This window comes from Triplophysa rosa, linkage group LG20 (assembly GCF_024868665.1).
Source record: "Triplophysa rosa linkage group LG20, Trosa_1v2, whole genome shotgun sequence".
Lineage (NCBI taxonomy): Eukaryota > Metazoa > Chordata > Actinopteri > Cypriniformes > Nemacheilidae > Triplophysa > Triplophysa rosa.
This window is the reverse complement of record NC_079909.1, coordinates 11,368,422-11,394,174: the sequence shown is the minus strand read 5'-3', so window position 1 is coordinate 11,394,174 and position 25,753 is coordinate 11,368,422. Positions and strand designations below refer to the sequence as shown.

General features: G+C 36.9%; 1 protein-coding gene across 1 annotated transcript in view; it reads left to right on the top strand.

The window, feature by feature from the left end:
• mapkapk2a (MAPK activated protein kinase 2a) overlaps nt 1-25,753 on the top strand; it is a 47,939-nt gene that overhangs the window by 14,585 nt on the left and 7,601 nt on the right. Inside the window, exon 2 of the mRNA XM_057362098.1 lies at nt 18,220-18,359. Within this exon, the coding sequence (XP_057218081.1) occupies nt 18,220-18,359 (140 nt within the window). The remainder of the gene's footprint in view (nt 1-18,219; nt 18,360-25,753) is intronic.

Here is a 25,753-nt window from a genome sequence, read left to right as displayed (position 1 = left end):
GAGACATTTAATTCATGTTCTCTTATACTAAAAAGTAAATATGTCACAAGCCTCACCTTTGGCAGCAGGTGACATCTTTGGAAGAGATCAGACTGGCGCAGCACATTGGCATCATGTGCGCTGCCAGGCATTTTACAGCTGATGCTCCAAAAACTGAAAATAAAGTATAATTATTTTTTGAAAATAGTTTCATTATAGTTAATAAAATAAATACTGTCCTTTCCACATAGTGTCATAATGCTTTTTTAAAACCAGAAGATTTATTCATTCATAGTTTTTAATTGTTTATTATTTAGAAAAAAATACATTATTACAAAATTATATCATGCTAAAAAGGAATTTACTTACCATGATTTGTGATCGACAACTGCTTGCAAGACGTAAGACGGCCACCCTTTTCTGTTGACCAAGTCCTTGTACCCATCTGAAGGAGGAAGGATGGGAATATGTGTCCCATCTATAAGACCCATTATTTGCGGGATGTTGTGTGCTTCCTGAAACCTTCTAGCGATCTCTGTTGCCTCCTCCTCATTTGGTACCCGAATCAGCTGCTTTGTCGGTCCTTGCACCATGCCCTTACAGAACAAGTAAACAAATTTCTTCACCGTGCTTTTATGGACCCCAAACTGATTAGAAATGACACGGTACTCAGCACAGCTTCCGAGTTTATACAGCACGATTGCGACTCGCATTGTATTGGTGCTCTCACGGTAATTTCATCAGGTGCCATGTACCCCTCCACCATCATGCAGAGTCTCATATGTCTGTCGAGTCATTCTGAAATTTTCCTTCCATTCATCATCTGTGAAGTGGGAAAGAACAACGTTTTCCCACCAGTCCTTGCTTCGAACCCACATCCACAGACTTCTTGTTTTTGGCGAAGGAAGGGGCATTTTTAAAGTTGTATAAATCAAGGCAGCACAGAATAAAGCTTAATCTTCGCGTCACCTTCTAATTAGAATACCAAATAGTAAAATATCAAGTCTATTTTTTAAAAAGTAAAATAGTGGTTAGAGAAAGGATAGTAGTATCCGCATCCTGAAACAGCGGGAAAGACCCATTCATGCGCAGTGCGCATGTCAAAAGATTTAATCCGCTTTAAGCATATAAACACGCACATCAATCCGATCATTTTATCTTTTGTTCATGTAAACACTACAATCAGATTACACAATCTGAATAAATCGAATCCGATGTGTCCATGTAAACATAGCTAGTTTCTCCATTTCCTGCCACTATTAAAATGTTGGGTCATACATTTGAACTTTCTGTGGCTGCTTTCTCATTTGTTGTTTCCTGTACAACAACCACAACAGTGTGCTCGTGGCGCAAGTCTGTTGAATGGTGACAGGAAGTTGTTACCTAGTTGGTAAGACGGAATGCTATAAAGTAAATAAACAATGTTCCTGTCTTTTGCTCTCACAATGAGCTTATCAAATTTGTTTGCTACATTAGTAGAGCCCTATGATTTCTGCCGAATTTGTCATTTTTGATAAATCAATAAAAAAAAGCTTATTTTGGACCATAAAGTGTATTGTTAAATACCCTGCCTCCATTACATATCTTTGTCATGTCATCATAAGTGTTTGATCACATAATTTGAGTGATCATTGCAAAAAAATGTGTTTATGTGGCTAGGGCTGTCACGATTATGAAATTTGATTGACGATTAATTGTCTAATAAATCATTGCGATTATGGCGATTAATTGTCTGTTTTAGGGCTTTGGCGATTATGACGATTAATTGTCTGTTTTTGAGCTTTGACATTTAATTCTCATACATTTTTGATTCAGCGATTGAAACGACCATATTGTTCTGAATACAAGACTATGTTTTTTTCTTGGAAATACATCGGAAAATATTGGGTCATCATATATTTAAGGTTAAGGCTTTTACCTGTCAATAATACAACCACCAAATACTTGTAAATGAAGTAAATTGATCAGGAGTGAATTGAAGCCACCATTAAAATGCTATCAGTCATAGAAAAGCTTCTAGTTTGTTTTTTTCTCACTTGCAAGACTACAATAAAATTTAACTTGTGTGTTAATTAAATTTTGGTAGACTGGTTTTCACACTGAGATTTGCTTAAATAATATTAAATTGTACTGCAGGTAATTTGTATATGTTTTAGTTTTTTTTTTAAGTGATTGTGTTGTGGTGGTACATTTTACAAGTATTACCATGCTTTAGTAACAATATATACACTAAAATATGCAATATGCAGATGCACTACAGCTCCCCCTAGTGTCTTCTATAGAGATGTGCGATAATTGCGATGATCCGAAATCATCGCGATGAGGTCAAACAATCGCGATGAGACGATTATTTAATAATCGTGACAGCCCTATATGTGGCCTATATACAGCACTTCCAGTTAGTGTGTCCAAACTTTTGACTGGGACTGTACTATTATGCAGTACAATGTACAGTTTTAACTCCCTAATATTGGTATCTGCGTCGGCCCCCAAAAAATCCATATCGGTCGGGCTCTAGATTTCATCCAGTGCGGTGTGCACAAATTTCTACTAAATTTATTTTGATAAATCCTGATATGTGCATGAAAAATTGTTTCCACACTTCATTGGCTATGTTGTGTGTATGCAGTGTTTATAGACCAGGCCCCAGATGTTTTCACAATTCGCATGGTGAAAACACATTAGGTGTACTAACTAACTTTTTTACTAGGAGCACTATAGCCTCTGACTGAAAATTTTAGGAGCGCAAGCAAAAATGTTTATTATTTATAAAAATTAATGACCAAAAATCTATTTCACGGAATTAGTTATTTTATTTCATGGTAACAATCTCCCATTATAATTCTATATCTTATACCTCATTTTACTTAGACTTAATTTATTTATTTATTACAGTTCATTTGAATGCTCACCATAGTTGTAATGTAGGTATAGGGATGGGCGATATGGCCCTAAAACTTTATCACGATTATTCCTGGTATTTGTTGCGATAACGATAAAAATGACGATGTATCCATAACGCCATCCACCACTGTTTTTTGCATCAAGTGATAGTAGCTGCATGTAGTCTAGACCCTCAGAAAAACAAATATTATCAAAAAGTAAAACTTACCCCAAATCAAACAGCTCCTAAAATATACCTACAGTATTTTTGTAAATATAAAATATAATAGTGAGATTCGACTTCAAAAGGTTGTAGTAAAGAAAAGTTAAATGAACTAAAGCTCAATAAACACATCATGTCATACCTAAAACTGTATATATTCTATTGTTGGGTGGAAACGATCGATCGCATCACGCTGTCAATCACTCTCTCTTGAACTGTGTGAACCTTCTCTTCTCACAGCAACATACACTGAATCTGTCTATAACTCGCGCTACAGAAAGAGAACAGAAAAATGCGGATAAAAGAAATCTAATTAAATAATCCATGCTTTCATACACTCATAAACGTATTTAAAATAACGTAATACAAACTCGCATTTGTACTGTATGTAAACGGGCAGCAGTGCTGTGCGCGCTGTGTCGCTATTAAAGCACATGTGGGCGCGAGCTGCGCACGGGACGCTCTGTTCATCCTGTATATAACAGGCAAGAAATCGTATTAAACAATTTGCGCACGCCGCATAACATCTAACAAATGTTTAAATAAATACGTTTAGCCAAACTAAATGTTGTGGTGTAATGTATTATGACTATCAACGAATACTTAAAAAACAAATTAAATAAAACGAAAGTGAAACTAAACATGAACTCTGATGCATCAACAGTGCCAACCTAAACAAGATTTAGAGCTCGTCTTTTAGTGCAAACTCTTTCTCAGCTTTACCTGTTTTCGCTTCACACTTGAGCTGTGAATGGGTCTCACAAAGAAATACGTCATCAACTAGAATTTATCGTTTATAGGAAGGGGGAAGACTAATTCCTATCGTGTGGGGAATTTCTACCGGTATATCGCAAACGATATAATATTGCCCATCCCTATGTAGTAAGCTATGAAAATGTACTAAAGATATCAAATTAAGTTCTGATAATGAGATTTTTTTATTTATTTGAAAATGTACTAAAGATATCAAATTAAGTTTTGATAATGAGATTTTTTTATTTATTTATCTTCTGGCTATATCATATGTATAGAGTAGAAAGATAGACAACAAGTATAACAATGAAGTATGAATATATGCACAAACAATAAGAGTACAGTATATGACTGGTGTTGTAAACCGGTGTTCATGTACTGTAGGTCTTCATCGCTCTGTACTCTCTATTAGGGATGGGTGATGTTATATAGTTTGCGATATACCGGTAGAAGTTCTCCCCACGTTAGGAATTAGTCTTCCCGCGATATAAACGAAAAATCCTAGTTGATGATGTATTTCTTTGTGACACCCATTCACAGCTCATATGTGTTTAGCGGAGGGTGGACGTGAAGCTGAGAAAGAGTTTGCACTAAAAGAGGAGCTTCCCTCTCGTGAAGGATGGCACTGTAGGTGCATCTGAGTTGATGTTTAGTTTCACTTTCATTTATTTAATTAGTTTAAGTATTTATTGATAGTCTTAATACATTAAAACGCCACAACATTGAGTTCGGCTAAAAGTATTTTTTTAAACATTCAGGAGAGAGTAATTGACAGCGTGATGTGATCGTTTCCACCCAACTATAGGCTATATACAGTTTAGGTATGACATGATGTGTATATGGAGTTTTAGTTAATTTAATTATTTCTTTACTACAACCTTTTGAAGTCTAATGTCACCATTATATTTTATATTTACAAAAATACTGTAGGTATATTTTAGGAGCCTGTTTGATTTGGGGTACGTTTTACTTTTTGATTAATGTTTGTGTTTCTGAGGCTCTAGACTACATGCAGCTACTATCACTTGTGTTATAGTTATATCGTCATTTGTATAGTTATCGCAACAAATACCAGAAAATATCGTTTTAGGGACATATCGCCCATCCCTACTCTTTATTAGATGCGCATTTTTAGTGTGTTGTGACTCTCTGTCTTTAGGTTTGTCTTTGCACTGCGAGTCTCTGGTGACTCCACATGCGTCTCCCAAAACGGGGGTTTGCGTCACGTCACGTCAAAGCGCTCATGCTGTGAGCATCATCGCACATTTCAACGCAAGTTTCGCCTCGGCGCGCTTAAAGTTGAACTTTATTAAAACTATTAACAGATTTACAAAACAATCTGACTTCTGTTCTGAAATACGTGAGAATGAGCTTTTTTAATATGCACCTGCAGATACCTTCTGGAAGCGGCGCTTCCGTTGGAAACAATTTAAAACGAGTACATTTGCATGGTCGCTGTGGCGATCTCTGCAAAAATATCACTCGCAAATTAATATTTTTAGTCGCAAATACGACCGTTTTAGTCATAGTCTGGAGCCCTGTTTGTTATGGATGCATTAATTCACATGTTTTTTCATCATAACTCCCAACTTGCAGAACAACGAGTTAACCACACCTGCGGAATACACGGAATAGAAAAATCTCTTACAGTTGACATTTTATTCCGCGGTAACTGCATATTTCCGTCATTCCGCCCAGCCCTAAGAGACTGGAATCTGAATTCATTTGAACCGTAGTAATGCGCTCACGTTGTGTGTGTGTAAACTTGTCAATGACAACCTGGATTGTGCGCATTCACAGCAGTGGGAAACATCAGTGACACCTGAGTGACCTGCACACTGGCATGCAGTTGACTTCTCTCACACACCCTGCACTGGGGGAGTTCTCACGTTCTACTAGTCTTTCCACATGAAATAACAATTAAAACAAATTCCAAATTTGCAGGTCGCACATGCGGAAGTACTTGTAAAAAATGCTTGCGCTGTCTCAAAAACTGGACCATTTAATCGTAGTCTGGAGCCCTGAATAAGGGTTGCTCTTGCACTCTGTGCCTTGTCGTGGAAAAGAACGCCTAGTATTTTAGTCATATTTATGAATGTTTCATAGTCTTCAAATTTTTTTGTAAAGAGGAACTGTTTCTTTCGGTGCTGATCCTCATGGCAAGGTTGTACTTCCTCTCTAACTTCATGGAATGATGACTGTCAGAGGTTATTTTCCCAAGTAAGACGCAACTAAAGTGTAGATTGTTTTGGGATTTGTGTATATTTTTTACTACTGTGTAAGAGATACTTTGACTGCATAGCGTAATGTCATGATTGGTCACATGATTTTTAATGGTCTTGTTTTATGGTAAGGGGAACCATTGCTCATACATAGCCTCTGCATGAATGAAACCAGACCTGTAATACACACACCACAGTAGGGCTGTAGCTGTCGATTATTTTAGTAATCGAGTATTCTACCAATTATTCCATGGTATTCGGATAATAAGTACTTTTCTTTATTAAAGAGCAATACTAAATATACAAGAGAAAATAAGACGTCTCTTAAAATGAACATGTAATTTGTTTCCTTTTTTGAAAAATTAACATTTTAATTGCCAAAATTGCATGCACTAATATCTGTGAAAACTAAACCCATTTAGTACATTCCATTGCCATATTACATTCAAATTGCAATATAATACAAATATGTAAATAAGAAACATACATAAAAATAATAATTTCAAAGGTAAACGACTTACTTCAGCTTATGCATGATGCATTTAGTTAATTTACCTAAATTAGTTTTAATTTTTCAAAGTTCAGTTTTTTATTTTTTACTATTAAATATTAATATATTTGTCCACATAAAACTGCTATAGTTAACCAGACTTTTATTTTGGCTATTTAGTGCGTGTTTGATAGCTTCACTTCACATAGCTTCACTCAGTAAAATGATCTGAAATAAACTCTCAGAGCAACGCTGGAGAGGAAGTTCATGTGTTCATGTCCTCATTCAGCACAGACGCAGACAAATCCATGAAAATCAGCGAATGGCATGTTTAAATAACGGGATTATTTAGTTACAGTATATGGACTCAATTATATGGACTCAATGCAGCCGGAAAACAAGTTTCACTCGCAAAATAGACTAAAACTAAGTAAAATGGCAGTGCACCATTGATTAACGTCACACAGAAACAAGCACAACGACAAACGCACTTCACACAAACAAGCGGCTCCGTTTAATGCACCTGCCAAACTTTATCGCGTATGTGCTGCACTGGTAAATACATATATGTAGGGCTGGGCGATTTGGCCTAAAATCAAAGTTTCGATTAATTGAACATTTTCTCTCGATTACGATTATTGAACAATTATTTTGTTTATTTTTCTTTGTTTGTTGCTCGCATAGATCACTGACAAGGTTTGTAGTGTAAATATGCCCGACTAAAGGTGGGGTATTTTTTCTAATGAAACATTTCTTATTAGATAATCAAAGAAAATACAAAGCATTTATGGTTATTTATTGAACATTTCGAATAATAGACATCTTTGTGTTATTTTTTGGAAACATTTCCTCTGCCACTGAAGACAGGAGAACAAACGCAACACAAATCAGCAAATCATCTGTCTGCATGTGTCGTGAGAAAAATACGAGAATGTCTCGTATCAACTGTACCTGTCTTTCACACATATTACATTAACACAGAATATTTCATTTCCTTTTGAATCGGGGCATTTAAAACTAGACATTTTAAGCTTTCTTTAGACATACGTTTCATGTTTGTGTGATAAGTATTTGCTGAGTTTTGGATCAGTGACGCATTTCAGAAATTACTTATGTGAGCGGAGTGGAGACGGCTGATAACACACCCTGTTTATTTTCTTTATTTTACAAAATAACGCTTTGACGTTATTGTATGTGTACACACGTAAAAGTAGACAACTTACAGTTTCTAATAATATCTTACATATATGTGTATGCCCAAAATAAATTGAATATTTTAAGTCTCTTTTGCTCTGATAAGAAAAAAGTGAGGTACAGCTGCACGCGTCGACATGGATATTAAAGGGAAAGTATTCAAAATAACCGATATTGAAAAATTACGTCGGTTAGAGCTTCTTAATGTCGGTTTCGATTACTTTTCGATTAATCGCCCAGCCCTACTTATATGCCGCACTGTACTGTCCTGTTAGGTGCTCATGTGTTTAAACAGCCATAAAGACATTATGGGACGCGCACTAGTCAGACAGGATAAACTTTGCTGGCTGAAGTCCTAAAAGTTTGGTATACACACACACACACACACACACACACACACACACACACACACACAAAGTGTTTCTCGCAGTCTCGTGGTTGTCAGAGCAGAAATGAAAACCTCTGCCCTCGGTTTATTTTTCTGTAATGTATTCTGCAGCGTCTTCTGTGTTTACATAACATGTCCAGAGTTTGGCGGGATGTGTGTCAGTAATTATGGTCCATGGGGAAACGCAGTGCTCCGTAGTGAAATGGATTAAACGAAGCTTGCTTCGATGATTTTTTTTGTATTCGAATTACTCGAGTTACTAGAGGAATCTATACAGCCCTACACCACAGTGTTCACCCACAGTCTGATGTAGAGTGACATTTTGATAACACTTATATACCTCTCACATGTCCTGTAGCATTACACTTATTTGTTTATTTTACCAATAAATGATGAAAGGTTTTTACTCCGTTTATAGCCCAGCAAATATAATGCTGGTCTGTTAGACTTTATTATTCATCATCCCCATGTGGCTCAACCTCCATTTCCAGAGAAGTAAATTGACCACATTTACTATGCAGTTTCCGATCTCTCTCAGCCAGTAAGACAGGTGGAAAACCCCTAAGGGAAAACATATGACTAAGCCAAATCAAGAAGTGTTGCTGTTGAAAGGATCATTATCATTGGCTTGGTTCTGCTCAGTGGTGTGGTGTGAACAAAATGTCATCTGATAACACGGAAATACCATCCACAGATTTGGTGTGTGTGTGTTAGAACTGCAGAGTGTGCTTATGAGAAGTGGGAATTGAATGGGTCAGGGTAGATAGCACACACAGTCATGTTGAGGAAGTGAAGGCAGGCTGTTAGATGTGTAGAAGTGAAAGTGACCTTTTAACGGTCTTTCTTTAGTCATACGTGCATTCTTGAACATGCAGGGACACCTGGTGGATGAATTTTGTGTGTTCATTCAGAATAAGAAATGGTTACGTTTTGGGGCTTCATGTTGTGTGTTCACTGCTGTGAGAAGCTAAATCGTTGTTTATCAATAGTTTGAAAACCCCATTTAACCCATTTGTCAGCTATATTCCAGTTATTAATGACTAAAAATGTAATGTTGTTTGGCAATTCTTGGTATACTCCTGTCGAAACGACCGCCGAGCTAGTGTAATAGAAAGTGAAAGAATTGTGCAAATTTTTTAAAATAAGCTGCTAGTTTTACTGCAAATACTGTAATTACTATTGTGTAACGTATTAATTATGTAAGTATTACCTAATTAGTAAGGAGTGTCAATCTTGTAAATAAGGATTAAATGAGATGAATCACTCAGATCGGAAGTGACTGCTGTATTTAACTGTCGTGCGCCTATTTGATTTAGGAGATTTACTCTCATACGCCATGGTCACTCCCAAATGTTTTCTGTGCGTATTGTATTAACTATATTCTGAATAGTACATGAGTAACCGAATGCGCAATTTCAAATGCAGCCTTTGTCTTGCAAAACATTATGCACTTCATGTGTCATCCAGTGCCCGAGGTGACCGTAAGTGATGCTATGGGTTAGCAGATGACAGGTTGTTTTGGCAGCAAATATACTTTCTTCTCAGAATGCTTAAAAATGAAACCCTTACACTGAGAGGAAAACAAGAATGGCATATCATTGAATCGAAGTACTGAAACTTACTGAATCAGAGTAAAGAGACTTACTGTTAAAAAGCAGTCTGTCATAATGTGGAGTCGGTTGAGAAGGTTGAATCATGCTACAAAGTCTTTTATAAAGAAAAAAATGGAAGATAATGTGTCTCTTCTTTAGATGTTGTTATGTTTCATGGCCAAAGCCCCTGTTGTTCATAAAGTTAAATGCCTCATATCAGCTAGTTAAATCTCACTGTTATTGGGGCTCACTGGCAGATGTCTTTAATCAGATGAAGACACTTTGAAACAAATATGTTTACCCTATCATGTGGATGACCATTCATCACAATGACCAATAGTACGTCATCACACGCTCAAGCGAACACACACATGCACAGTCTTGCAAATACATCCTTAGACAAAGAGCTTTTTACCAAATGAAGATAGTAAGTAGCTTAAAGGCTTTTTAGGTCCCTAAACAGAAGCAGGTGGAAGACCCTCCACCTTCGCCCCCCCTCACATCCTATAGGACCCCCTCACCCTGCTCTTTTGTGTGTATGCGGAGGGTCTCTTTTGTGCTGGGCCACATCTGCCATTCGCCCACTGAGCGGGTGAAGGCAAACCACTGATAACAGATGGACACGATTTTCCTACCGATCTGGTGGTATTAAAGAAACAGATCTTTGGTAGTAGGAAAGATTCCAATGATATTGAGTTTTTTTGTATATTTTGAGCTTTTTTTTTAGCTCTCATTTAAAAATGTCTTTGTCTCTTTAGTAAGTTAGTACATGTTGAAACGAGGCACAGAAATGGATGCTAATGGTTTTATAAGCAAATGTAACTAGAAGACTTTGTTTGGAGTTCTAAAACTCCCTTATGTTTTTACTTAATGTGCCCGAATGCCATTGTGGGTGTCATATTTGTTTGTGTAAGTCTTCGCAAGTTGTTGTTTGTTGTCAGGACGTTAGCAAGATATCAAGGTTGCTTTGGGCTTGGCAGTGAAACAGGAGAACACGCAGCCCCACCACATGTTTCATAGGAGAAAACCAATACCCTCCCTCTTGACAGACACCACACGTGACACCGCCCCCTTTTTCATATCCCCTTCACATACAAAACAAAGCTCATTCCACCTGCCATATGTCTTGTCCTCTCTCTCACTCACACCAGATTTGCTGATGACATTTAATATCTTTGACTTAAGTCACCAAAGTCCAATATAGATGTCCCAGTTACATTGAAACGGAGGGGAGGTTTTCGTGGCTGCCTTCCAGAAACCATGACGCAAGCCAAATACACCAAGTTGGACCTAGAGCCCTTTTATGACGCAGTTTCTTTCAGTGCTGCCTTAGTTACACAGACATGGTATGCGTGCTTTAACCTTACTCAGAATGACGGAGCAGAAATTGAATTGCCGAAGAGTGTTGTTCTCAAGCTTTTCTCTTTGGTGTTCATTAAAACGTGCATTAGACCAGTGAGTGACGGCAATAAATGTGGTCTGTGTCAACACTTTCCTCGAACAATGATGTGTGTCTCACCTTACCCAGAAAGATCATTTTGACCTGCCATCAGTGTTGGGTGTAACTAGTTACTTAGTAATTAGTTACTGTAATTTAATTACTTTCCCTTGAAAAGTAAAGTAAGGGATTACTCAATTTTTTGTAATTTAATTAGTTACTTCTGATGTAATTAAACTAAATACTTTGTGTAATATAAGTATATGTGTGCAATAGTGGAACTCACATCAAAATTCAAAGTCTAACTTTAAAATCTGTGCTTCAATGTATAATTCTCACATTTGTAATACTTTGGTAAGTTAATAATACCACTTTATGTAGTTTTATATTATTTATTTGAATTAATTAAAAGAGCCGTTTATTGTCTATCCTTGAATCACTTAACTAATCAAGGTTGATATAGGATATAGAAAGTAATTAGTAATAAGTAATTAAATACTTTTTGGAGAGAGTAATTTGTACAGTAATCTAATTACACTATTGAATATGTAACTAGTAATTAATTACTTTTTCAGAGTAACTTACCCAACACTGCCTGCCATTGTTTACTGTTGCCTTGTTCTTGCATACAAAATGATGGATGTGAGAACTTTCATACAGTGCCCTCCACTATTATTGGCACCCTTGGTAAATATGAGCAAAGAAGGCTGTAAAAATAAATCTGCATTGTTTCTCGTTTTGATCTTTGATTTAAAAAAAATCCAACATTTCATTCAAGTTTTCAACAATTTGAAGTGGGGGGAATATCACATTGTGAAAAAAAGTTTTTCTCTAATACACCCTGGCCACAATTATTGGCACCCCTAGAAATTCTGAGTCAAAAAAAATATGTGTGTATATGTATATTCCCATTAATATTAACATTTTCTGAGCACACCAAGGTGACAAGAAACATGATGTTGTCCAGTCATGACTTCTTGTTTCACTGGAGAATAATATTAAGTAACACAAAGCCTAAACCCCCTTACTCATTCATCACAATGGGTAAAAACAAAGAATATCGTTCTAGGCCCGTAGTCACAAAACATTTTATCATAACACTAAGAGCTCTCCAAAACAGCAGTAAAAGTTTTTAGTTAAGAGTTTCAACATAAAAGCTATTCACAATGCTGCTGAGAGCAACTTTTACTAAGGAACAGAAATAAATGTTAAGCTAAGAAAAAAAGCGGGGTTGACCTCGTTGCTATGGATGATGTCAGCAAGTTTACTGACTATGACCACAGTGGATGGGTCTCTGTCAGTCATTTAATCATAGAAATATTATAGTATAGGGGTCTCATGCTGACATATTTAAATTAAGATCTTAAAACAAAAATGTGGTCATATTCAAATAAAATGTTTTAATATCTATTAACGTATTCAAATTAAGATGATAAAATATACACTAAATTACTAATTCAACAAGTGAAGAGTTCATTTACAAGAACTAATAACTCATTTTATTTTCTAAATTAAAGTTTTTATTCTGCATTTTGTTTGTTTTTTATTGTTTTTTATTAAGTAACAATAACTTTAAAAAATACAGCTAACAAATACAACAAAACACAATAAACAACGTGATTTTTTGAATTATTTTAAAAAAGGAGTTATCTTGTGCAAATAAACTATATGTTCATATAAAGTAAATGTTCAGTTAATTGTAAGCATTTTGCCTGTCTCATTAACAGTTAGCAGATATTAGTAGTCTTTATGGTTGAGCTCATTGTCATGAAATCTTTCTAAAATGTTTAAGTTTCAAGGTAGACTGCCGGTGTTACAGCCATTTTAGGATTGTTGTGAGTTGGTCTTAGTGACTTAGGAGTCCTCTTCACTACTCCTAACGTCTCACAGTTTTAGGAGCTAGTTTTAGTGCTAAAACGCTTTGTGAAATACTCTTAGCACAAAAAATTAGGAGTCCTAAATTAGGACAGACACGGCCATTATTTTTAAGAGTTTCTCCTAAATCAGCAAGTTAGGAGCTACTTTTAGCCTTAAGATGTTTTGTGAATACCGGCCCTGATGTGCAGCAAAAGATTGTTGAGCTACACAAAATAGAAAGTGAATTTAAGAGGTTGAAAAAATAAAAATTCCCATTTCCAACCTCAGGGCAATAATTAAGACGTTTTAATGGACTAATGTTGCAAATCTGCCTGAAAGACAATGTGTGTCTATTAGGGTTGGGCCGATAGACGATGCCATCGTCCATCGCCAATGGCTGATAGACTTGATGATGTTGAGCCAGCATGGTGATTCCAACAAATGTTTCATTTGACATCAGGTGACGCTCGTTGCTCTGTGCTGCCGGCTGCAAATTGAGTTGTTAACAAAACCTCACCTTATTTCTGTGTTGATAACCGGCTGCCTGTACATTATCCCTTACATAAAGATGTGTCTGCACAGCTCGAGTTGTATAAAGAAGACGCGCCTCACTGTATCACTCTTTTATTGAATATAACATCAGAATAACTGTGGAGCCCGCGCTGTATAAAGAAGACGAGCAGTTTGCGCAGTCCGCGTTGTATAAAGAAGACGCATGTCTGCGCATCTCACGTTGTATAAAGAAGACGCGCCTCACTTTTTATAACTCTTTTATTGAAAATAACATCAAATATATAGAAGATGTGTCTCTGCGCAGCTCGTGCCAGACGCAGAGGTGGACGAAGTACACAACTTCCTTACTTGAGTGAAAGTACAGATACTACTGGTCAAATATTACTACTAATATCCACTACAAGTAAAAGTTGTAAAGACAGATTCTTACTTAAGTAAAAGTACAGAAGTACGTGCTTTTAAAAGTACTCAAGTATTAAAAGTAAATTTCCTTTGTCAGTGGTGCATTGTTTTATTGTCGTATACCTTATGCCCCTGAAGCAACCTACTGAATACACTGAGTAGCTCACAGTATCAGTTGTATTAAAGGAGTAGTTCACTTCAAATTTGCCCCACCTTGAGTTTCCATAGCAATTTTTATTCTTACTATGGAAAGTCAATGGGGACAAATTTTGAAGTAAACAACTCCTTTAAGAGCTTTATATGTTTAGCACATATATGTTTAGTTTAGATATAATCCTGTATGATCATTTAGCCTCATACTTATTGTCCTAATTAGCCCCCTAGGCCTATATTTATTTATGAGCAGTGTTTTTTTTTGTATATTATATTCCCTTTACCAGTTTTAGCATCAATTTACCAGTAAGGTTCTTTTATATAGTAAAGTGTAGAAGCCATAAGTTTGTTGGATTATTACCATTTATTTGTATTACCATAGTTTAACTACAAACATAAACTATAGCTAATATAATGAAACTATGGTATTTTTAGTTACAATGGTTTTTCTAAAAATAGATTAATTGGAGTATGGTTACTATATATAGAAAATGGTACATTTGTGGATCCTGTGGTTTTACTGCAAACACCATCCCTGCTTGAAAAAACAACAATGAATTTGTGAATTAGAATGAGATTTTTCTGGACATCTTGATCAGATACATGGCATCATGTATAATATCAAATACCAACAGATATAAAAATCAAAACCCGACTTGCTGTTATAGAAATATTATAATGGGTTGTGATTAGATCTTTCATCAGCACATTGGTTCAAAACAAACATCCAAATCAACAAATAATGGGTCACTGAACACAAAACCAAGATCCTTCCATAGCCATCCCAGTTCCCTGACCTGAACCCTATAGAAAATGAGTGGGATGAACTGAAGAAGAGGGAGCACCAACATTTGAAGTATCTGGAGAAATTCTTAATGGAGGAATAGACTCGGATGTCTCTCAATGTATTCTCAAACCACATCAGACTGAAAAGAAAACACTCAGAGCTGTTTTTCTTATAAATTGAGGTTGCAGATATTAAATACAAGGGTGCCAATAATTGTGGCCAACATTGATGGAAGATTTTTTTTTAAATGTGATATTCCCCCTACTTCAAATTGTTTTCTTTCAATGAAATGTTGGAATTTTAAAAGATCAAAACGAGAAACAAATGTTTACAGCCGCCTTTGGTCATATTTACTAAGGGTACCAATAATAGTGGAGTGCACTATTAACTACATCAATTACTGAAGGTGTTTTTAGTTTGTATATTTGAGTTGCCTTTGCCAATTTTAAAGTTGTGAGAAATTAATTGTTTTGTAATTAAAATACAAATGTTAAGACATAAAACTAATAATGCTACTTAAAATTACAGTACATTCAGTGGAAACAAATGTAACAAAAAATCTTTGTGACTGTCAGTGCCTGTCCTGAGAGTGTGAATGACATCACCTGATGTGCCTGCGACTCCGAGGGATAGTTCACCCAAAAATAAAGTTTGCATAATTGAATCACCCTCATGCAATTTAAAGCCTACATGACTTGTTTTCTTCTGCAGAATGCAAAAGAAGATATTTTGAAGAACGTTGGTAACCAAATGACATTGGCCCCCACTGTACAGACACAAAACCACTGAAACATTTCTAACAAATAATTAATTTTGTGTTCCACAGAAGAAAGAGGCATTAAGACGTTTTAATGACATGAGAGTAAATTAATAATTTTTTTATAAATTATAAAAATTTACATTATTCAAATTTTTATTTTTGGGTGAACTATCCCTTAAGCAGCTGAGGTTTACAAGCTTTCATAACTTTAAAATGTCTCTCTCTGTGTATATGTATTTGAGTCCCATTTTACATTTGGGGAGTGTGTCTAGATAATCTGAAGTGTTGCTGGAAGAAAAGGTGTACATTAGTGTTGGTTGAGACTAACCAGAATGAGCTCTCTTAGCCCCCTGCAAGCTTATGTGAGTACGTGTGATGTGGGCAAAGAGAGGAATCCTTACACTTGTAAGTTGGCTTTCTAGGCATGAGGGAATGACTGCCTGCTAACCCCCCATAGATTCTTTCCATTGCTTGTCATACATAACTTTGTGGTATGGTACAGTATAACATGCCTTATTTGTAGATGGGGCTGAAACGATTCCTCGAGTAATTCGAATACAAAAAATCATAGAGGCAAATTTTGTTGCCTCGAAGCCTCGTTTAATCCATTTAACTACAGTACACACGGAGCGCTGCGTTTCCCCACGGACCGTTATTACTGACGCACAGCCCGCTAAATGTTACAGGGCTCTCAAGTCTCACGCATTTACCATGAGAAACACGCATTTTAGTCTGTTCACACGCTCACACGTATGTCTCATTCTGATTAATAAATGATAAATTTAATTTAAATGGTGAACTGCTGTTTTACTTAGTTTTAGTCTATTTTGCGAGTGAAACTTGTTTTCCGGCTGCATTGAGTCCATCAAACTAGATGCGGAATCCTGTTATTTACACATGTCGTCTGTCTGATCTGCGTGTCTGAGTGAATGAACTGCACAGTTTAACATGCTACACGCGTGATGCTCATGAATTTGTCTGCGTCTGCGTTGAATAGACATGAACTTCACTGAGTTGCTCTGAGAGTTTATTTCACGAACATGTTATTGTTTGAGTGAAGAAACAGACATACTAAAAAATAAGCGTCTTCCGACAACCTGGCAAAATAATAATAAGGTATATATTACTATTTAATTGTAAAAAAAGAAACTAAATCTAATTTAGATAAACTAAATGCTTCATGCATAAGCTGAAGTTAGTTGTTTATCTTTGAAATTATTCTTTCTACAGTATTTTTATTCATGTTTCTTATTTATATATTTGTATTATATTGTATTTTGAATTGAATATGGCAATGGAATGTACTAAATGGGTTTAGTTTTCACAGAAGTTAATGTATGCAATTTCAGCAATAAAAACTTTAATTGTTCTAAAAGGGAAACAAATTAGTTGTTTTACTCATTTTAAGAGACCTGTCTTACTATCTCTAGTATATTTAGTATTGCTTTTTAATAAAGAAAAAGTACTTATTATCCGAATACCCGATTAATCGATGGAAAATCAGTAGAATACTCGAATAGTAAAAGAATCGAAGTAGTACAGTCAACTCCTATGTTGACACATTAGGAAAACATTAAATTTTTCATGAATATTCCCCCTGGGAGATAGCATGTCATATGACCTCTGAATTTTTAGCAATACAGGGTTGTGTTACAGTAAAAGTAAAAATTGCACATGGCAGACATTCTTAGGTGTACTTGCTCTGTCTGCAGAGTGATAAATGGAACATTTACAAAGACTGCAGCTCAATGTTATTAAGCTTTGTCATCTGTAGGGGGCGGCATATGTTCAGAAATCTGGACTCAAGTCTTGATAATGATTGGAGCTTATTTATTTCCGATGGGAAATCCTTCCAAACAGATTACTGTATAATTGTAAACATGCAATGTCTTACAATGTGTGTGTGTTTGTATAGATGTGATACGTGATCTATACAATTGTATACATGTATAATATGTTTTCATGTATACATATATAATGTATATCATCATATATTATGTAAATAGAATACATATGATATACACTGCTTTGGAAAAAATTCAAAAGACCGCTTCAAAATTATTTTGAGTTTTTCTGAATTTGCTATTCATAGGTGCATGTCATGATCAGTAAAATGAAATGTTTGTTTTGTTCTGTGGACTAGTGACAACATTTCTCCCAAATTCCACATAAAAATATTGTTTCATTTGCATTTTTTGTAGAAAATTGAAACGGGACAATCTGATGAAAAACAAACAAAAAAGATGCAGTATTTGAATACTGCAAAGTTCATAATTCATAGTTCATAATTGTTGAAACAACACACAACAAAAAATGGATTTAGTGGTATATAGTGATTCTTTTCACAACTTTCATGCATTTTTTTTTGCATTCACATTGCTGTTGGGTGACTTTCTCAGTTTGTTTTTGTTGAAAGTCAACAGACACTTGACTGGAATAGCCGCAGCACATGCAGACATGCTGATTAAAGGCAAAACTGTAGTTGTCTCTTAATTTTTTTCTGTGGCTGTATGTGTGTTTCAGATCAACTTTAGTTTTGAGTAATAACTGTTCATACTTGTTCTTCTCTTCATCCACTCTTATAGATGCTTCATGACTGTCCCAAAGCGAGACGAGAGGTGGAGCTGCATTGGCGAGCCTCCTCTTGTACCCATATCGTCAGAATTGTTGACGTCTATGAGAACCTCTACCAAAACAGGAAGTGCCTTCTTATTGTAATGGAGTGGTGAGTCACCTGTATTCATTATTGTCTAGAGAGTGACATGCCCTGAATTGTTGTTATTTTTTATATTTCACCTTTTTTGGGACAACTTTCCATTAAAAAAGCAATTCAAAGGAATTTACAACATTTCAGTACTGAATATAACCTTATGATCAGTTCACCTTAAGCAATCAGGATTTTTATTCTCATTTTTTCTTGATCCTATTTTTTTTGTCCCCTCTTCTTTACACTGCTCGGCTTTTACGTCTTAAGGAACCCAAAAATTAAAACATTTAATTTTAAATTGTATTTATACATCCATTTTGTCAGAACCCGTACGATGTATGCAGTACACAATAGTAGTTAATTGAATAGTTGCTGTAATACACTGAAAGTACATTATGACAATAATGCTCAGATAAGTGGCCAAGAGTTTCAGCAAGAATATACAAGGAAAATGAGTAATAAGGTGGATTTACAGAGGTCAAATCAGTTTTGTTGAAAAATCTCTTTAATGCATTATCACCTGGTGCATCATTACATTGGTTTAGAGAGGCTTTAGCGTCTCATCTGTGTAAATGGCTTACCAGCAGGTGTTTAAACGCTACTTACGATAATCTGTCAGGCACCTGTAGGACCCTTTCATGTCTGAGTGAATTGAAAAGTCCCTCGTCCGCCAGAAATGTGTGACGTGGTGCGGTGACCTCTTCTCCATATAGACTATAATATGCATAAACGCAACACCATTGCTTCCCACACTTCACTGCAACATATAGCTACTTCCCTCTCTGCCGAGCACCATTGTACTTTTCAACAAGACAAGGAAACCATAGTTGCTTCTCTGGGACGGTCCCTGCAATGATCAAAATGCAAGTTGTCACATAATGACACAAAATAATAATGTTATGGTTAAGTCAGCAATAGGCTGCTTAATTTGCAGACTACTGAACTGATTATATGAAACGTTTAAGGGAGGGGAAATAGTACTGCTGTGAATATGGAGTAGTCTAGTGCAGTTTTTTATCTGATTTCACATTTTGGTGTAGCTGGTAGATGTTCATGAACCATAGGATGTTCTGAAATGATGTGTAGTGTTTGTATTGAAATGGTCTTTTGGAGTTATGCAACAAACAGACACAGGTTATTGCATGTCATGCGTAATATCTACAGGGCAAGAGTTTTTCTTTTGTTTGGTTTCAACATGATTTGGTTTGCTGAAACGTCTGCTTTCACTGATAACATCAAAGTGATGCACTTTTGACATCTTCATTCAAGTTTTTGATCTGGAAAGCCAACGATACGAACGCCTTTATTCTCTCATATGTTGATGTGAGGAACAGAAATCACACCTTCCTGTTTCCATTTCTTTGATTATGAGGTCTCTTGGTGTCGTGTTGATGCTGGCTTTTTTTTTTACAGGAAGTCAAAAGGAAATATTTGTCACCATTTTTGGCCAGTAGGCAAAGATGTGAGGATATTTTAATGGTTTTGGAGGTAGCTGTCTTTCTCGGTGGTCCGTGTTTTCTCGTACTTTGCCAATAGGGGGCATAGGCAGGAAAAACGGCTGTGGCAGCACATTTAGACAATGCATCTGAATTGTATGTACAGTATGTACCTATGATTTGAATAAAATAAGCCAAATAACACATTGCACAATGCAAGAAGTTACACACAGTTGCTCTCACTCTTTTTGTGAACGTATGCTAGTGTCAGTCCATTCTAGGTCAAACACTGGGTGCATAGCACCCTCACAAACCGAAAGCAGTCACATAATCTCCTGAAAAAGAGATACGGTGCATCCGGAAAGTATTCACAGCGCTTCACTTTTTCTACTTTTTGTTATGCTACAGCCTTATTCCAAAATGGATTAAATTCATTATTTTCCTCAAAATTCGACAAACAATACCCCATAATGACAACGTGAAATAAGTTTGTTTGAAATCTTTGCAAATTTATTAAAAATAAAAAACGAAAAAAGCACATGTACATAAGTATTCACAGCCTTTGCCATGACACTCAAAATTGAGCTCAGGTGCATCCTGTTTCCACTGATCTCCCTTGAGATGTTTCTACAGCTTGATTGGAGTCCACCTGTGGTAAATTCAGTTGATTGGACATGATTTGGAAAGGCACACACCTGTCTATATAAGGTCCCACAGTTAACAGTGCATGTCAGAGCACAAACCAAGCCATGAAGTCCAAGGAATTGTCTGTAGACCTCCAAGACAGGATTGTATCGAGGCACAGATCTGGGGAAGGGTACAGAAAATTTTCTGCACCATTGAAGGGCCCAATGAGCACAGTGGCCTCCATCATCTGTAAATGGAAGAAGTTTGGAACCACCAGGACTCTTCCTAGAGCTTCCTCTTCAAACTGAGCGATCGGGGGAGAAGGGCCTTAGTCAGGGAGGTGACCAAGAAACCGATGGTCACTCTGACAGAGCTCCAGCATGTCTCTGTGGAGAGAGTAGAACCTTCCAGAAGAACAACCATCTCTGCAGCACTCCACCAATCAGGTGTGTATGGCAGAGTGCCCAGACGGAAGCCACTCCTCCGTAAAAGGCACATGACAGCCTGCCTGGAGTTTGCCAAAAGGCACCTGAAGGACTCTCGGACCATGAGAAACAAAATTCTCTGCTCTGATGAAACTAAGATTGAACTTTTTGGCCTGAATGGCAAGCGTCATGTCTGGAGGAAACCAGGCACCGCTCATCACCTGGCCAATACCATCCGCATGGTCGCATGGTGGTGGCAGCATCATGCTGTGGGGATGGTTTTCAGCGGCAGGAACTGGGCGATTAGTCAGGATCGAGGGAAAGATGAATGCAGCAATGTACAGAGACATCCTCGATGAAAACCTGCTATAGAGCGCTCTGGACCTCAGACTGGGGCGAAGGTTCATCTTCCAACAGGACAATGACCCTAGCACACAGCCAAGATAACAAAGGAGTGGCTCCAGGACAACTCTGTGAATGTCCTTGAGTGGCCCAGCCAGAGTCAGACTTGAACCTTATTGAACATCTCTGGAGAGATCTGAAAATGGCTGTGCACCGACACTCCCCTTCCAACCTGAAGGAGCTTGAGAGGTCCTGCAAAGAAGAATAGAAACATTAACTGCCCAAAAATAGTTGTGACAAGCTTGTAGCATCATACTCAAAAAGACTTGAGGCTGTAATTGGTGCCAAAGGTGCTTCAACAAAGTATTGAGCAATGGCTGTGAATACTTATGTACATGTGCTTTTTTCGTTTTTTATTTTTAATAAATTTGCAAAGATTTCAAACAAACCTCTTTCACGTTGTCATTATGGGGTATTGTTTGTAGAATTTTGAGGAAAATAAATAATTTAATCCATTTTGGAATAAGGTTGTAACATAACCAAATGTGGAAAAAGTGAAGCGCTTTGAATACTTTCAGAATGCAATGTAAGTCGTCTTATTAGCAGAACACCGTTTTGCTGAAAGTCAGCTGTTTTCTTGCACTCTGTGTTCTCCAGAATTGTTGAGTTTTGGAAATTTTCAGTGTACCAAGAACCAGAGTGGAGACAGCGGTATGTTTCCACTTGACTTACCCTTCCTGTTCATGTCCACATTTCCGCAGGATTGATTCTTATGAGGATTGCCAAATTAACTAGGAGTATCATTTTACATTCCTTTTAAAAACGTAACAAGTACTGACCTTAGATGACTTTAGATTTTTTTTCAATTACTGCTGTTTTAGTCAGACAAACGAGCATTGGAACGTTAGTAACGGAACTGTTTCGTGTTTAATAATGCAAGAGGTTCTTTGGGTATGATAGCCTTATCAATGAGACAAAGAACCATGGTTTCTAACGAAATAGGCTGAGACGAGTGAGTGCAGGATGTACTTTCCAGACTTGGTAGATGATTTTCTCCAAAGTAACTTTGGCTTTACATGCATTTCTTGGGAATTGAACCCATGGGGGAGTTTCCATGACAGGGATTAGCTTAAACCAGGATCAAGATTATAGCGAACAGCATTATCGTGATTATCAATGTTATCACGGTTTTATTAACGTGTTCTGGAAATGTCAAAAAAGTACTGATGTAAACCAAATTTAATATTGAGTTGACCTTTAAATGTACTTTTGTTTAATTTGCATCACATAAATAACATTAATATTAGTCATGGCTAGTGATGCACGATATTGGATTTTTGCCGATATCTGATATGCCGATAATTTCCACCTCAATTAAGCCGATGCCGATACCGATATATGCTGTCTATTCATCGGGTGTTTTTACGCAGCTAAAAGTGCCAGGCTTTGGTCGCAATTATAAGCTGCATGGGAAAAAAATAAGCGCCAGCACTGAGCCCGTGGAAAAAAACAAGGGGGCATAGTCCGGTCACTTCAGTGACTGTGCCTTTTCACAGGGCTTGACATTAAGCATTGTCATGTGGTTGTCCTTCGGACAAGTAAACTTGTCATTCACTTGTCCGAGTACAAAAATTACTTGTCCAACGATAAAAAAAGATATTTCATTTGAATTCTCAATATAATTGTTCCGGATCTAGATTGGTAAAGTTTGCTTCTAAGCATTTTAACTAGTGTCTACTTTGTCCGCCTGAATTTGGTTGTAGGCCTACTCTCCATGACTGCTATATAACAAAGGCAAGCAGTAATTATTATTAGTGTTAACGCTGTAGGTTAACATTTTTTGCACATAGGACTGGTGCTAGAAAGGTTTAAAGTTTGGTAGCACAGGCCAAACTGTAGGAGTATAAATCGTCTGTTGTCATCATAAAAAAAAAATATGCAAGTGCAGTTCATCATGAATAGACAGGTAACTGACAAAAGACATTAATGATACATACAGATGAATAAATTAGGGCCGTATCATTTTTAGATTACCTAAATTTGTTTGAATATTTCTCAGTTGTGTATTTTTCCTTTTTAACTATACAACAGTGGTATATTTGTCCACATAAATTACTGTAGTATACTATAGTAAACTGCAGGAAAATTCTTAGATACTATAGTGATTTTGAACTTTACTATAGTATACAGTGTTTATCAATTCACTACAAGGGCACTACAGTTTTCAAAAGCAAATACTTTAGTACACCACAGTATTTTTTGTCAGTGTTCAATTTAACGGGACTTTTTATTTTGGTGGGTCTTCGGGAAGATGCTTGTTTGCAGATAGCTTCACTCAAACAGTAAAACGCTCGCAAAATAAACTCTCAGAGCAACTCTGGAGAGGAAGTGTGTTCACATCCTCATACAGTGCAGACGCAGATAAATCCTCGACCATCACTCCTGTTGTATGTTAAACTGTGCACGTAATTCACTCAGACACGCAGAACAGCCAGATGACATTTAAATAACAGGATTCAGCTCCGCATGTAGTTACATGGACTGCGAGTGCGATGCGCCATTGATTATTGTAACACACAACAAGCACCACCACGACAAACGCACTACACACAAACACACAGCTCTGTCTAATGCACATATTCTTATTATTCTACATATATGTCGCACTGTTGTTATTTTTTTTCCAGTTACTTGTCCAGTCGGGCAAGTAAAGTTATCTCTCATTTGCCCATACAAAACATTCACTTGTTCCGGACAAGCGTTAATGTCGAGCCCTGAACTTTTCACATTTTAAAATTATGATAAACTAAATAATTTTAAAACATTTGGAAAACGAATTTGGTGAATATTAATTAAAGAAGCAACGAGCATAGGTGTCTTTGAAATGGAGACTAAAAAACGGCAGTGTGCAGAGACGAAAGTCACAGGGCGGCGCGTTGCATATTATGCACGCTTGAGCTCAAGTTCAAAGTCTACTCCCGATGGATGATGGGCAGGATTCAACTTTATTTTTACTCTGTGTTTTAGTTAAAAACGTTAATCAATAAATAGGCAGTGCGCGGCTGACGGGCGCAGAGATGGATTTCTTTGCGCACTCAGTTAATGTAAGAATGTGCTGCTTTTACAAGCATGATTTAATTACAGCTTCCTATCGGCGAGGCATATCTGCGTTATTTTCTTTATTGGGCCGATGCCGATAATTAATTTATAAGCCATTATCTGCCGATAATATCGATAACATCCCTAGTCATGGCAGATTGGGGGAAAGTCACATTTTCAAGCCGAAACACTGGTACGGTTTAACGGTAATTAAAAAAGGCACGGTAATACTAACAGTTGGGCGTTATTATCACGGTAAACCATTAAACCGATAATCGTTACATCCCTAGCCAGGACTAGGCCTTGGTTAAATTAGGATATTTAAGTTGTTTTTAAAAACGTACTTTACAAAAAAACATTACTGGTGGGCATCTTGAGACAAAACAATCACACTGAAATATTTTAAGATATGTCAGTGCAAGTTGTTTTCGATTAAGACACCTCTAACATTTAAATTAGTATGGGACTAGGCTTAAACCCTGTCCGGGAAACCGTCCCATGATGTTTGACATTGCTAGAACATAAATTATGTTGTGGAGGTTTAGTTCGCCGGCATCATTCTTAAATCATCCATATATCAATGTTGTTACTCATGGTGAAATTTTCAAATAAGATGGCTGAATGTGCACCACAGACTGCAGCAGATCAAAATAGATTACAAGAAATCAGACCAAGGCCTTCAACTGCTCAGCACTCAGGAAACAGAATCTACAGGTCATCAGAACTGAGTGTGCAGCAGCTGATGGAAAATGCCAGCACAGTGTTTAGTGCAACACGTTTTTTTGGGGTAGTTTTTCTAAGAAAAGTTATGGTTAAAGCACAGTGCAATGTGAATAGTCTTGGGGGGTGGTGTATGGGTGCCGCTTCACACCTATTAGAGGTTTGTACCATAAACCTCACGTCTCTGCATATTATACTCTTCATCTTAACCCAGCTTTTTTCTTATACATTCTGATGTAGTGTTTGCTGGCTATCAGACAGGACGCAAATTTGCTGGGTTTAGTGAGAATGAAAGCAGAGAAACGTGTTGCGGTCGTTCATCGGCACTTGTGTTCTCAGCGCGAGTGTTCTCAGTCAAACTCATAGCGTTTTTTCTATTTGTGTCAGAAGTTTGATGATTTCAAGTGAAACCGGCTGCAGTTGTAGGTGAAACATAGAAATGAAACTCACCGTGCACGCTTCAGCCCATAGTGAGGATGTGAGAACGGCAAAATTCTGCACATTTGCATAGCAGATGAACACGGTTATCAGCGGAGCCCTATGGCAGTGTTCGCTTTCCACTTTGAAATGTAATGTTACCCTAATGCAAAGTAGATGTTCTTAGGCCACATCAAAGAATCACACGTTTTCGAGTCACTGTCCCCGTTATGAAATCATCCTTTTTCTCCCCCCCTTCCTCTCTTTTCTGATGAGAGAGACAGTCTTTGTAAGCCCACTGACCCAGTTTCTCGCAACTGGCATACTTGCAAGAAATCTAACTCAC